Source organism: Taudactylus pleione, unplaced genomic scaffold (genome assembly GCF_031769625.1).
Source record: "Taudactylus pleione unplaced genomic scaffold, aTauple2 ptg000678l, whole genome shotgun sequence".
Classification (NCBI taxonomy): domain Eukaryota; kingdom Metazoa; phylum Chordata; class Amphibia; order Anura; family Myobatrachidae; genus Taudactylus; species Taudactylus pleione.
In genome coordinates, this window is record NW_028285080.1 from 3115174 (window position 1) to 3130004 (window position 14831).

The window sequence follows — 14831 nt, forward strand, 5'->3', positions numbered from 1 at the left end:
AATGTGTGCTTACCATCAATGGTTTCCTTCCGATGCTATGTGACTGACTACAGTCTGGCTCATCCTGCCTATTGCTTCCTGTTGAGTTGGGAAAACAAACATAGAAAGTTTCTTAGTAATGAGTGTAAGCGATCTCATACTTGTATATGGTATGATCGATATATGTACGGACGCTGAAAGAGGGCGTCTCAGTCCTAGCACATTCAGACACATGGATATACACAAGGGATGGAATTTGTAGCGGCATTTACATAAAGTCACAGATTGGTGACCTCAAATAAACACAAGCAGGTGCTTCTGCGTCCACCTCTGAAAAAGACCCCTGGTTTCTCAATATGGACAGTCTTGGAGTGACTGTGCTGGATCTCTCCTGGCATGGAAAGACCCAAGCAGTGCTGAAGGTAATCGCTGACACAGGTCTAAAAAGAGTGAATGTTTAGTGTTCCACAGGTGGGACCTCCACCAAATTATTATTGGGATGGTAGGGGATATACTGTGGTACCGGGATTATTTGAAGTGGAAAAAAGATTTAATTTCTAATTTTGTTCTATTTGTTTTTCAGGGAATTATTGGTGATCCAGGTTTGCCTGGACGTGATGGTATTGATGGAACTGAAGTAAGTCATAAATTAACATTATATTATTTTATTAACTTCACTTTATGATCACATGTATATTCATATGTGCTACTGGAAATAACATAAAACCCAACACATTCTGTTTATGATGGGCAATTTTACTGTATTAAAATGAATGCAGATCCTGTTAATTGTTGTACCTGTGGCACTAGGTGCCATGGTGCCCCTTAGCAAGGTTATGTTAAGGCGCCCCCTCCCCTTTACTGAATTAGGAGTTTGGCCAAAATGTGGGGGCATGTTGCATTTGAAAAGAAAAAAAAGTGTAATTAATGCTGGGAGTGCCACACGATTTTAGTTGTTTTAGATAGATAGACATGCGAACCCAGGTAAAAATAAATATTTTCTCACAGTCATTGATGATTACACAATGTTCACAACACTTTACCTGCTGCACAGTAAGGATCAAGCATCTAATTTTGCATGCAATGCATCTCACCACTCATCTCATGCATATCGGCGTAAATAATGCCAGTATGCATGAATACAATCACAAAGGACAGCTTTCCCGGTACGAGCTGTCCTCAGCGATAGGAGTTCCAGATTTATGACACAGAAGTTCTTCTGTGCATGATTTGAGTGATGCACGCACCGCGGGGGGTGCTGGGAGGGATCCCTCTGAGGGGGAGTCGCAATTAGAAGCCCATAGGCTTCTATTGGGCAATGTTATCTAAGCCTTGGCATGTATTGCATTACTGGGCTTGGTGCATATGCGGTAAGTGGACAAACCTCTGAATACGTCATTTTCAGAGGTTTGACCACAAAAAAATGCAATAGTGCATCCTGTCCCAAGTGCCCTTGAAGAATATCTTGCTCAAGTAAAGAACAAGTATGAGCATTTTCAGTATCAGACTGGGGCATGAAGGGCCCACCGGGGGAATGCAGTGATAGAGGCCCATACTTAAGGGTGTGGTCAGCCTCCAGAGGGGATGTGGCCAGCCTCCAAAGAGGCTTGGCTAGCCGTTAGAGAGTGCATGGTCTGGACCCCTTAAAAATGTACATATAGTAAATACTGCTGGGGCATGCATGATCATGTACCATATTAATAACAGCAATGCATTGTTGAAAATACACCATAGTACTGTGCAGTATAATGCAACATATGTATAATGTATAGTTCAAGTGAACAGTCTTGAACCTGATCCCTAAAGGAGGGGTTGGGCCCTCAGGCAGTGGGGCTCACCGGGGGATTCCCCCTGTACCCCTGTGGGCCAGTCCAACCCTGGGCATTTTTCAAAAACCCTATGTGCAGATAATGGGAGAGAATATACAAGTGGCAAGACACAAGACATTCTGAAAAGATATGGATGTCATGGAAATCACGGGTTTCAGATCCGTCTTGGGACCCTTAGGACCAGGTGACGCAGGATTGTGGGTGAAACTAGGAGAGTTGATGTGTGGTCTTCTCATGAAGCAGATATTTACTATAGCTGACAAGCTCAGACATCCATGGCAAACCCAAACCCACAGGTGGAACTCTGGACTGGAGTCTGCACAAGGATTTAGAACTGAAATCCTAGCCGAGAGAGCCTGGAACTGTTTGTACAGAACTCAACCTCAGCCCCCAACAGAAAAGCTAAAGGTTGAAGCCCACTACTGGGAACTTAGGCAAACACAACCAGAAAAACTCAGAGGTGCATAGTACTGAAACTGGAGTCTAGAAACTCAGAATGAAGGAGCTCAGGGCAAACAACCTCAAACCCATACTCCAATTCAAAGGCCTGGCACTGGAATCAGAATTCAGAGCTCAGAAACTAGAAGTGGGGATGCGGCACCCTGGACCCCCGACTGAACCAGCTGGGTGATCCTTGAAACCACTTCCACAAGGGTTGAATCGTCCTGGAACCCAAACCCTGATTCAAAGGCCTGGCACTGGAATCAGAATCTGGAGCTCAGAAACTAGAAGTGGAGATGCGGCACCCCAGACCCCCAACTAAACCAGCTGGGCGAACCTTGAAATCGTAGCCCTGCAACTGGACAGTGACACTCAGGAACAGCCACAGTGCAGAAACTCAGAACAGGAGAACCAAACCCCAGTACCAACCTATGTTTAGAAGCTAAAGGGATGAAGCGAGAGTCCAGATATACTTGATGCTGGGGAACCTCCTGTAAGAACTGCAACAGATGGGAACAGCTGTTGCAAGCCAGGAAGGCAGGATAGCTGCAGACTGCTGCGGACTGCAGAAATTTGATCGTTGGTAGATAACAGGAGTCCGCTTACCAGGATACAGATGACAGGTGGCAAACTGTAGATGGTAGACACAAAAGTTCAATAGCAAACAGGAACAGCACCGGAATGAATGAAGCCTGGGGACAAGGAACTATCTAAGGAAGATGTTGCTCTGGCAATGTGCTGTTCTTCTGAAGGAGTTTAAATAGGCCCCAGTTGAAGTCCATGGGCGGCTGTCAGGATCATGTGATAGGGACTGGACTGGAGAGTCACACTGGGAAATCCATCATGGCTGTACCCATGCAGCCAGCTAGTTAGTTTACAAGTGCTGTAGAGAGCGGGTTTGCAGCTAAGACACTGGGGATGTGTGGATTGCGATGATGTGGCAGCGCCAGGAAATATTCATGGGTACAAACCTCTCCTTCAACTAACTAATTAAGTGGAATTATAGTCAAAACTTTTTAAGTCTAAAATTCTTATAATATTGAAAAATTTTATGTGATGTTTTAGGGTTGTTTTGTTGACCGGTCAATGAATTATATTATATGTGTGATAATAAATATGTTTATAATTTTGCATTTGTGATTTCCTTTGTACCAACCTTCATCTATCATATCAGTGCAAGGGTGTTTTAATGTGGTATCTAGGTGTATATATATGTGCAACCACTAGCACATTAGCTCTTTGCTGCTCGATTGATAATACTTAATAATAATATTATAATTGTGATTTGTTTGTACTATCAGTGCCAGGTCTTTTTGTACAGTTACAGTAAATTGTAAAAGGGTTACAGAATTCTACATAAAAAAACCAACCAAGTGACAATAAAAGAAGTGTTGTTATTGATGAATTAAAGCTGTGGATGAAGAAATAGAATCTCTCAAACAGCTCCAGACATGGTATCTTATAGAGTTACCTCCAGGAAAACATGTAATTTGATGTAAATGCGTTTTTAAGACCAAATGTGACTCTGAAGGTAAAGTTTACAGATCTAAAGCAAAATGTGTGACAAAGGGCTATTTTAAAAAAAATTGGTGACGATTATGATGCCACTTTTGTACCAGTTACTAAATAGAGTACTCTCTGGACCACTGATCATTGCTATAGCTGCCTTAAGAAATACGCATTATGACAATAAAACTGCTTGTCTTTACGGTGATATACTGTAGAAGCAGAATTGTACATGATACAGGTAATTTCAAAATGGCTAAGAAGATCTTGTTTGCTTATTACAAAAATTGCTCTACAGTATAGCCTTAAGCTTGGTACACATCAGCCGACGTGTACCCAGTGCGATATTGCCGGTGACAGGCCCCGACATGAGGCAAGTGCATACACACTGCTGATGCTGGGTCAGGCAGGGGGGAGGGACGTGTCTTGCTTCATTCTGCAGCATGACATCTTTAGCGACATCCCCCACCAATCCTGCTGTAGGGCTGGCAGCTGACGTAGAACCGTGGGAGCGCGCATATAACGGGTACACACTAGACGATGTACTCAATATGTCGCTCCAATCCGTGGGATCGGACAACATATCATCTAGTTTGTACTAGGGATGTGCAGGCTCGGATAGGTTCGAGTTTGCACGCCGAGTTCGGATTTTTCCCTCCAAAAAAACGGAACTCAGAAAGAGGCTAAACGTCATCTTGCATGGACAAACATCATCATTCCTGGACTGACCCAAAATTTGTGGAGAGTGGCGGATTAGGAGAGGCCACACTATGTAATCCACCTACTGGAAGGTGAAGATGGTGTTCACAGCCCTGCTCCAGCTAAAGTGAATACAATGCATCTGGATGACACCCAAGAGACACTAATGTGTACATACTGTAGAGTGGTACTGTGAGTGTGCCATTGGCACAAAGCTAAACGCAGAAAGTGACTCCTAACGTTGGCCATACAAGAACAATTTCTGTTAAAATGTAAGGCTCAAATTGTAAGAGAAGCTAGTGTATAGGAGATTCTTCACCCTACAACAGGTGGCCATGCGTGCTGATTGCTACAGTATATTAGCCCTAGCTCTGGCAGAAATATCAGCCCTAGGAACATACAGTATGCCACCATCAGAACTTTCAAGTGTCTGGATTTGAAGTTGAAGTCTTGAAATTCTAGGCTGACACATCACACTTGTCACCACCTTGGATACTTTCACCAAGTGTGCTCTGATTGGCTTCCTGTTAACATTCTTATTACATATAATTTTAATAGATAATTAAAACTTTATTTTACATTTGTTTAGTGTTTAGGGGGTATCAGTGTAGGTTTATTAGATAGGTGTAAAAATACTGTAGGTTGTTATCTTCTTTAATGTGATTACAAAAAATAAATTAAGTGATGTTAGATTATACTTACCTACCGTCCTGCAATTTGCGGGAGACTCACAATTTTTTGGGTATTCCCCGGAGCCCTGGAAGAGTTGGTGGATCTCCTGCATCTCTACCACTTCCTATTGGTGAGATAATGCAGGAATTCACGGGTCCATATGGAGGAGGAGGAGCTAATAAGACTCGATTCAATAAATAAGTTATCTCTAACCTTGGAGCTGGCTGAGATGTGGGAAGGAGACAATTTAGGTAGGGGTTGGGGCTGACTAAGGGGTGTCCGGGCGCACACATTGTACACCTGCGCATGCCTATGATTATTATTAATAATAATTATTATTGCTAATGTAATTAGTATTTGAAATCTGAAATATACAGCTCTGTTTATAGACCATATTACTTTGTACCATATTTGATAAAGCACACATCTTTATGGTCTTAATGGCTTTGACGCGCCCCGTAAATGATCGCGACACATCTGCGCTTCAGTCGCCACCTCCCGTTGCCACCCACAAATGTTTCCTGCCTGTCAATCACTTTGCAAATAAATCCTCACTACGAGCAACAAAGGTAATGAAACTTGATGGATGAGCAGTGCGACTCAGACACATGCGCAGATCACCGATAATCGCTCAGCTGCCCTATTGAGCTTACTATTGTGCACACTTAAAAATAAATACTTAACACACAAATTCGATTGTATTTTGTGTTATAGGCTTATCAAGGTCTCCAAGGTAATGAAGGACGTCATGGAGTTCTGGGGCGGAAGGTAATTTGTTTTTTGTTGCTTGTAAAAAATGATACATTGGAATGAATAAAACTATGATTTTATGATAAACATTTGATATTGTTATCCATTTGTTTCTCTGTTTCCATGCCAGTGGCACAGTATGCAAATTACAGGACGGCAACAGATTCGCCAAACACTTGTAGAATGTTAAAGTGAGCAGTGGCTCTTTCAGCTGAAGAATTAACTTATTTACAAAACACACTGTTTGTAACATACTATTAATTATACATATATGCAGAATTCTGGTTTATTAGTGACAACTTAGTATCATTATGACACTTGTGTAAGAACTATTTTTCACCCAGGAAAGGATTATACAGTTAAATAGGAGATGTACTCTTGAGTATTTCAGTATACATTTTATTTAGGACCATAGACTTCTGAACAAATGTTCTATACAATATAGATTTAGTCATTTGACTTAGGAGTTAGACCAGGTTCAGAAAATAAATTGTAGTACATTATAGCTTTTCTAATAGAACACACAAGGACATTTTTTTTTGGAAATTCAGAAAATCCCAGCACTGTACCACAGTAGTTAGGGCAGTCTCCTTTACAGTTAATACAGTTTTATACTAATGGAGATTTGTACCAAGATATTTGCAAAATTGTTATTGGTATGTTGCATTGTTATTTGCATTTTGTGTAACAGTTGCTAGGCTATGTGGGAACTATGATATATAGCATCTGCAGATAATGGCAGCTTTCCTCCCACCTTACATTTAGATTGCCTTTTAATTGTGTGTTTAAACACTTCCTGCCACATATTAAATGAATATTTTCTCACCTTTTTTGAGTAAAGTACAATTGGTGTAGGGCTATATGGTAACAATTTATTATTTTATTTTGTTTATTTTATTTCTACATAAAAGAAAAAAAGCGTCTACTGTTATTTAGCCAGGTCTTTTATTAAAGTATTGTAGCTATATATATATATATATATATATATATATATAAAATATTCCCTCTCGGGTTGTGTACGGGATGCCGGCGCACGGGATCACGGTGGTCAGAATCCCAACATCGGCATACTGACCAGGTTACAATGCCGAGGCCTAAGGGTAAGCATTGCTAACCTAACCGCTAACCCTACCCAAACCCCTACCTCTCTCCCCTTGGTGCCTAAACCTAACCTCCCCCTTAGTGCCTAAACCTAACCCTCTCTCCCCGCACCCTAAATCTAACCTCCCCCCCACGGCCTAACCCTAACCCTCCCCCTAGTACCTAACCCTAACCCCTTATCCTTACCCTCCCCCAAACCCCTGTATTTACCTTCGGGAATACGGCGGTCGGGATACTGGCATTGGTATTCTGATAAGTGTCGGGATTCCGGCATTGGCATTCTGATCACCGGAATTCCAGCGGTCAGGATTCTGACTGCATCCCATACTTATCTATTGCCATATAACCACATTAAAGGGCCTATTTACCACAATCCACATTTAAAATGCGGTTGTGTTATAATATTTTCACCTAAATTTGCAATGCAATTTTAGGAAATACCACATTTAATGTATTAAAATTTGCACACAGGGATAGAACTTGCAAAAAAGCTCCCACTTCTCAGGGTACTTATCGCAATAAATACAGTGAGACTCTGGCAAGGCAGCGCCGCCGGCTCTGTCCCCGGCTCCCTCCTCCCCTGCTCCCCCCTTCACCACTCATCTTACACTTACACTTTTCTGTTCAGGTCATCAGTAATCCAGTGAACTCATCTGTGACTCCTGTCACCTAATCACTGGGCTCCTGCTCTGTGACCCCAGTCATCTGATCCGTGCAGTAAAGTTGAGTTGCCGGCCGGGTCATCACTGCATCTCAGTTCACAGTACAGACAGATGACCAGGGTTACAGAAGGAGAACAGCGATATGTTGACAAGGTCACAGAGGAGCTCACCGATCACTTGTATCTGGGTGCAGGTAAGTGTAATTTTTTTTTACTGTGATCAGCCTGTGGTCTATAAGACACACATTTTATAAAAGAAAGACACAACTCATTATAGTCTTATTCTCAAGAGTGCAGTCTACCACCACTTCTATATTGTTTGAAAGACACACATAGCTGACCACAGAAGCCTACTCCAGGCTCTGCTTTCCCTATCAGAATTTGAAACAGATTGCATTTCCCATTATAAGTATGGGAAATGCAATCTCCTTAAAAGAGGACTGCAAATGTAAGGGTTTTTGATTAGTTTAATACATTTAAGTGATACTAAAATAATGTGAAATGAGTGTGAAAATGCTCATTTTCAAATTATTTAGTAATAAAAAGATTAATAAATTTATTAAATATGCCCGAGATTCATTATTCATTCATAATTCATTATCAGGAGTCAGAGGCAAACATAGAAACACTCTTTCTCTACTAGACACCCCTAATTAGAATTGTTAAGACTGTAAAGAGGCAAAGTTAATTAATACAGTAGCTTTCACCAAAAGGTATTTCAGCATATCCAAAATTGCATGAAATTCCTACAGTACAATAGGAGATGTTTCTGATGAGATCTTTATACAGTACTTACCAAAACCTCTACAAAATGTAGGTGGGTACAAAGCAGGAAAGAGCAAGTAACTGTGCACCTGGACAAATCACTATGCAATGCAAGGGGTGTTGGACAGCATTATTTTTAGAAAAAGAAGGAAATTCCGCATAGGAAAATAATGATAAGCTATATGAGAAAAACCAAAGATAAACAAAATTAGTGGGTAAATGACCCTACCATAAATTAATTTGGTGGTGCACCCCAGGAGTAAGAAATACTTAAATATGTTCTCATATAGAAAAAGAATGAAATTCCGCACAGGAAAATAATGATGTTATATGAGAAAAAACAAAATATAAACACAATTAATGAGTAAATGACCCTACTATAAATGAATGTATTTCAGCTTTATTTTTACACTGCAGTTTAGATTTGAGTTTGGACCCCCCCCCCTAAATTTCTGCACATATTAAGTCTACTCCTCTTTTAGTGTAACATGGTTTGTCTAGGCACACAGTTAGTTGCTCTTATTTGTCTTACTCCAACCTCAGAATCATAAACTGTATCTGGTATAGCCACACAAGGAGATTGCAGGGAAGCATATAAGAAATATGCCTGTGATAAACATTATAATGCAGTACAAGTGAATGACCAAAACGGAATATGTAATTACCATGGAGTAGTTTGAATAATTAAAGGAGTATTTATTTGTATTAAAGAAATGTGGAAAACTGGTCCATTATTGTAATATAAATATATACAAAATAAGCAGTGTTATGTTAAGCTGTCAAGTCAAACATGGTAAATAAAGGTTCTAAGCTAAACAATATTTTAAGTGAAATGTAACTTTAGTTGAATGTAATGTCTGAGTGCTGTTAATGTGAACTATTAGAATAATTTGTGGCTGACACATCGCCCTTTCATCTGTTTACTGTCAAGGGAGAAAAGGGATTCATGGGACAACGAGGTCCTGAAGGTCCACGAGGAAGATCTGTGAGTAAAATGCCAAATATTATGTGTTTAAGCAGCAATTTAGTTTGTTTTTATAGAACTTTGTATGTCTCTTGCTTACATTCTTTCTGTATGTATTTGATGTATTTGCCTTGGTAGTACCAGATACCAAATGGAAGGTGTTGTGTAATGTTGTGGCACAATAGCAGACAAATAAAAAAATGCCAGTGCTTTAGTTGCCACTTAGTTAATTAAATGACATCTGCTTTTCATTAAGTATTGGGCAGGATGGGATCAGTGGGAAGGGGTGGGAGCCAAGTTTGTAGGCAGGACAATAGTGGTGGTATGTCCAAGGCAGTACCAAGACCTTTGCGATAGGCACTGCTGCTCATGTTGCTAAGAGGTGGTGGAAGCATGGCTGCCTGTTACTTACCACAGAAGCACCCAACTGGCTCTCTGCTTCCTCCAGTGTTGAAACCTTCTCAGTTATAGGAGCCAGAGAAGAACAGTAGGTACAACTTGGGTGGTGGGTTGTGAATGTAGCAAAGTGGACTGGAGATGGGAGGTTTGTGATGGTGAAATATAGAATGGACGGGGAAGACCTTAGAAAGGGTCCAGACTGCAGAGCGCACAGATATGGCTCTGTGTCTAGCAGTTTGTGCAGAGTAGTATTGGTGTGAGTAGGGTAGGCTCGTGAATAGAGGGGGGTTTTCAGAGAGCATTTAAAGATTTGACAGCTGAGAAGGAGTCTGATCAGGCATGATTGGGAATTCCATAGGGATTTGTGCCATGGAAAAAGTATTGTATGCAGGAGTGAGAAGTGTTTATCTAGCATATAGGTTTTCTTTTATATGCTGGGAAGTGACATTCAACCAAATTAAAGTTTACAGTATTCATACAAGCCATTTTATAGTACCATACGTTTTGTTTCTTTGTTGCTTAACAGGGAACCCTAGGTGTGAAAGGAGAAGCTGGACGTCCTGGCAGACCTGGATTTATTGGTCCGCCTGGAGCTGCTGTGAGTTGGGTTTTATTCAAGTTCATTCATTAACATAGATATATGTGTTAAATATGTATTTATTTATTTTTTATTCAGTGGTGTTGCCTTCCCAATGTTAGGTAAAAAATAATAGCTATTAACATCTGATATCATCATTTATATTAATCACTATTATTTTAATATTGAATGTCAAGGTTTTAAGGTACAGGAGGACAGAGATGAACAAAATTGTGCATGTTTCACCAGTCCTACAACAGTCCTACATGTACATTTACAAATGGAGTGCAGAGGAACTTTTGAGGAATGACAAATCAATTTTGTGTTACGTCCTGATTTTTGTGAAATATGGTCGCTATTTCTCTTATCTATACTGTGGTGGCCAAACACTGTCCCTATTATTACTGACAATGTTCCACCTACAGCCAAGTCATGGACCCTGCAACATTTCATACAATTTCCCAGTCTCTAGGACTGACTGTATTTTACTGCTCACAAACAAGACAATGAGGTTCTGATTCAGAGGCGGATGCCGATGTTTGCACAGTTGGCCAATATTTTTACACTGTACATGTGTCACGAGGGTTTACAGACGGAGGACATGGTGAGTATTTGGATGCAGAGTGATTGACAGTCAGTGTGCGTATATAGGAAGTAACAAGGGTGGCTCAAGTTGCGTGAGTGTTGCAGCCAGCGACTTTGTCCTTCTACACAGTATCACTAGCCTAGGTGGCTTAGTTCCGATGAATATTCTCAGCAGCCATATGGTCGCTCAGAAGTTCGATGTGCGACCTATAGTGCCTCTTTGTCTGCAAGTAGTGGATTAGAGAAGCAGCTGGTGGACGTCTGTGTACCAATGAGAGCTGCTGCTGCATTAGCATAAATTATCAGTACCGCTGTGTTTAAGATACAGCCACGATGGGATTAGCGCCCACCACTGAATCAGGCCCTGAATCACTAACAAGTGAAGTAGCTATGACTGCAGGATTTTATCACAAATAAATATAAACTGACAACATCATCTAATTATTTAAAGATTGTACAATAAGTCTTTTTATTATTCACAGGGTCATGTGGGACTTCCTGGTGTACTTGGGCAAAAGGTACCACAATTACTGTACATCTGCCTGTATATCTATAATATATATCATATACCACATTAGGGTGTGTGTGATCCTGATAAGACGGTGATGCTGAAGACAGCATCTATTAACCATTACACATGTTGTGTTATGTTAGAAAGTATGTTATTTGATTCTACCAATAGAATGATTAAACTTTAAGCTTGTACTACTGTTCAAAGACAAGAAAAGCTTACTTAAGCCCTCTATAAGCCTAAATATTATTATTATTTTGTGAACAGGGCAGTCTTGGAATTCAAGGAATCAAGGGTCTAGAAGGACAAAAGGTATATTTTTATTTATATTGATAAGTAAAGTGTTTTTAATAACAAAGAAGAAAAAACATTATTTTGTGGATGTGTGTGTTGTGGTAGATGGGGAAAGGAGTGCATTTGCCCAGATATAATAACCCCTAGAAAGGGTCAATTTGTAGAAATGTAGAAAAGCACATATTCATATATCCAGCTGTGATTGAACTTATAGAAATGAAAGACTTCTCCAGAGAGAGGTGCAGTCTCCATGATCACATAATCACTCCAGTGATGATAGGATAAGCTGAAGGGTGACACTCCTGGCCTCTTGCACTAGAATAATTCAGCATAGAAACATGCAACATAGAGAATTATGGCAATTAGATAAAGAGTGGGAATTACTACTGTGCAGTTATAAATACATACACAAAAAGAGAAAACACTTAAAATCACTATATACTGTATGTCGCACATCAGGGTCTGAAACCCTGTTACCATGTCTGGCAGAATCACATCATGGCCATCCATGTCCCTCCTGGCTGCAGAAGGCGTCTCCGAGGACCATACTTACCAACCAGCATATGGGATTCGTGTTCTCTCGTGTTCTTTCTCCGCGCTTCTAAAACATGGGTGCCACTATCTTAGTTGTGATCACCTGACTGTACTGAGCCATCCAGTTTCAGCAACATTGATCGCCTGTTTCACTCAAACAATCAGCACTCAGAGCACCCTATTTAAACCTGGATTTGCACTGTGAACATTGCCAGAACAACTTTTCTCTTTAGATATCAGTACCCTGGCCCCTGGGCCTGTTTGCTGCTTCCAGCTCTTCCAGTTTCTACTTCAGCTTTACTACAAGAATCTACACTTGTTCGTGACACAATTCCATCATTGCTACCACACTGTGTTTTGCTCCAGATGCTATCTCCTTGCAGTGCTAATTACTATAAGCACCTGTTACCTGTTTCCAGTCTCTATCATCATTACAGTTAAGTCCTGTCATCTGTTCTTCACTGTGTACTATAAGGTCCCCCAATCGGACCTGAACCGCTGATGCACCTGTTGGAAATGCCAACTGGCAGCTATCGATAGTCGGCGATAGTCGCTGGGCTTTAAGATGGATTAAATATTCAGTAACTACTCAGAAATACTCAGTAACTATTCTCAGTCTGTCCTTTAATTCTGTACTATACAGCAGAACAATAAAACTACAAAACTGCTGCGGGCGAAAGTCAGTTATTCCCAGGGCACCCATGAAAAGTTCTGTGCCCAGTATTTTAAGAGGTCATAGTCAATGATCCTTCAGAGTATGGGGTATGGCCAGACTCCATCGCGCATATTGAAACCCAGTAAAGATGCTACTGTGCCGCACAATTTTACTGGTCAGGATTTCTAGACAGGCCCAAGTTCTTTGTTCCTGCACCACCTTATAGAAAGCACTGGTTCTGCCACTGAAATACTGTATATCTAGCATATTGGAGGTACAAATCCAACTATTCTAGCATTCATGCCTCATTCTAACACATAATAAAATACATGTAGCCAATAACACTAATAAATGAGGTCATTTACAGTATAATGTGAAAATATCACTCAGTCACTCTTTCTTTTTACCAGTCCCTTTCAGAATGTTGTCATTTCAGAGAACAAGGTGACCGACGCTTATGTCATGGTTCTGGTCTGCTGCTTTATTACCAATTTCTTATACTGGCCATACACACTACAATTATCGGGGGGGTTCCGCCTGATATCGGCGGATCACAACGATAATTGTAGCGTGTGCGGGGGCGACCGAGGGTTAAATATTGCTCAGTCGGGCATGCCGGATTGTCCAGCATGCCCGTCCGATGCGATATTTCCGGTTAAACTGTCGGCCGCATCGGGCAATGTATGCCCAGCCGCGGCCGACAGACAGACATTTCCTGTGTTCCTTCCTACGGAAGGAACAGGGAAATGTCTCCTCCCCCGGGGGCGGAGCGCAAATGTCTGCCGAATACACTGTGAGAGAAATCTCACAGTGTATACCGGCGACATCTGCGGCTGGCAGCCGGCCAGATAAAATGTCTGTCGGTCTGACAGGCATTTTATCTGGCCGTGTATGCCCAGCATTACATATTACTCCAGAATATTTGTATACACAGATCAGAATAAATAATACTGGCAAATGCTTGTCTGGCTTCATAAGCTTCAATTAAAAATAATGAAAACAATAAAACTTTATTTTTAAGGGAGAAAAGGGAGTAAAAGGACCAAAAGGCAGAGTAAGTATGAGTGAGCTAGTACTACAGTAACAGTTTGTGTGTGTTCTTTGGAGCTCTACTAACATCTAGGAATAATTTAGGTTGGAGAAACTGGTCCAGTGGGTGCAGAAGGACTTGTTGGAAGAAGAGGACCTCCAGGAGAGGTTGGGGCTCGAGGTCGACAAGGAGAGCAAGGCCCTTCTGGTGATCTTGGAATCACAGGAGACATTGGTCCTATGGGGTCTACAGTAAGAATTTTCTAACTGTATAAATATATGGGAGACACAGATTATAGACAGCGCATCAGCTATTTCAATACAGTTCAGTTTCTCTTGATGTTTACATTTACACAGGAGCACAGCTTAGCAAATGGCTGCACAAGTGATTTCATGTGATAATGGGGCTGATTCTGAGATGCACGCAGAGTGGCTGTAGTTGCAGCCAGCCACAGGAGCCTGATTTACTGAATTATGCTAATGCGATAATCCAGGCAGCTAATGTGGGAATTTGTGAGGGTACAAGCAGGAACCCGTTCCGTCCACCGCAACTATCATCATTAGTATAGCACTTGCACCATCACCATGCTAGGTAAGACATACACTAGAAGCAAGCTTCCCTTCCCTGCACACATGACTCACTGGGCTTTTGCTAAACGCTGATGAAACCCCTATAATGCTCCAATAAATCAGTGTGGTTACATGTGATTGCATTGTCATCATCCAATTCATGTCCTGAAATGCCCTATCTCAGGGAAAGACCAGTTGCGTCCAACTCAATATAGGATGGATATACACTAAAAATGCGTATATTCATTTCTGCATATGTGCTGTATGCAAAACGCGCCATGTGGGTCTATGAACAGAGATCCATGTGACT

The 14831-nt window shown here is 41.1% G+C and overlaps 1 protein-coding gene across 1 annotated transcript in view; it reads left to right on the forward strand.

Moving 5' to 3' along the window:
- LOC148478125 (uncharacterized) overlaps positions 1 to 14831 on the forward strand; it is an 82123-nt gene that overhangs the window by 53708 nt on the left and 13584 nt on the right. Inside the window, exons 17-24 of the mRNA XM_088455917.1 lie at positions 563 to 616; positions 5841 to 5894; positions 9335 to 9388; positions 10293 to 10364; positions 11411 to 11446; positions 11707 to 11751; positions 13944 to 13976; positions 14057 to 14203. Of these exons, the coding sequence (XP_088312043.1) occupies positions 563 to 616; positions 5841 to 5894; positions 9335 to 9388; positions 10293 to 10364; positions 11411 to 11446; positions 11707 to 11751; positions 13944 to 13976; positions 14057 to 14203 (495 nt within the window). The remainder of the gene's footprint in view (positions 1 to 562; positions 617 to 5840; positions 5895 to 9334; positions 9389 to 10292; positions 10365 to 11410; positions 11447 to 11706; positions 11752 to 13943; positions 13977 to 14056; positions 14204 to 14831) is intronic.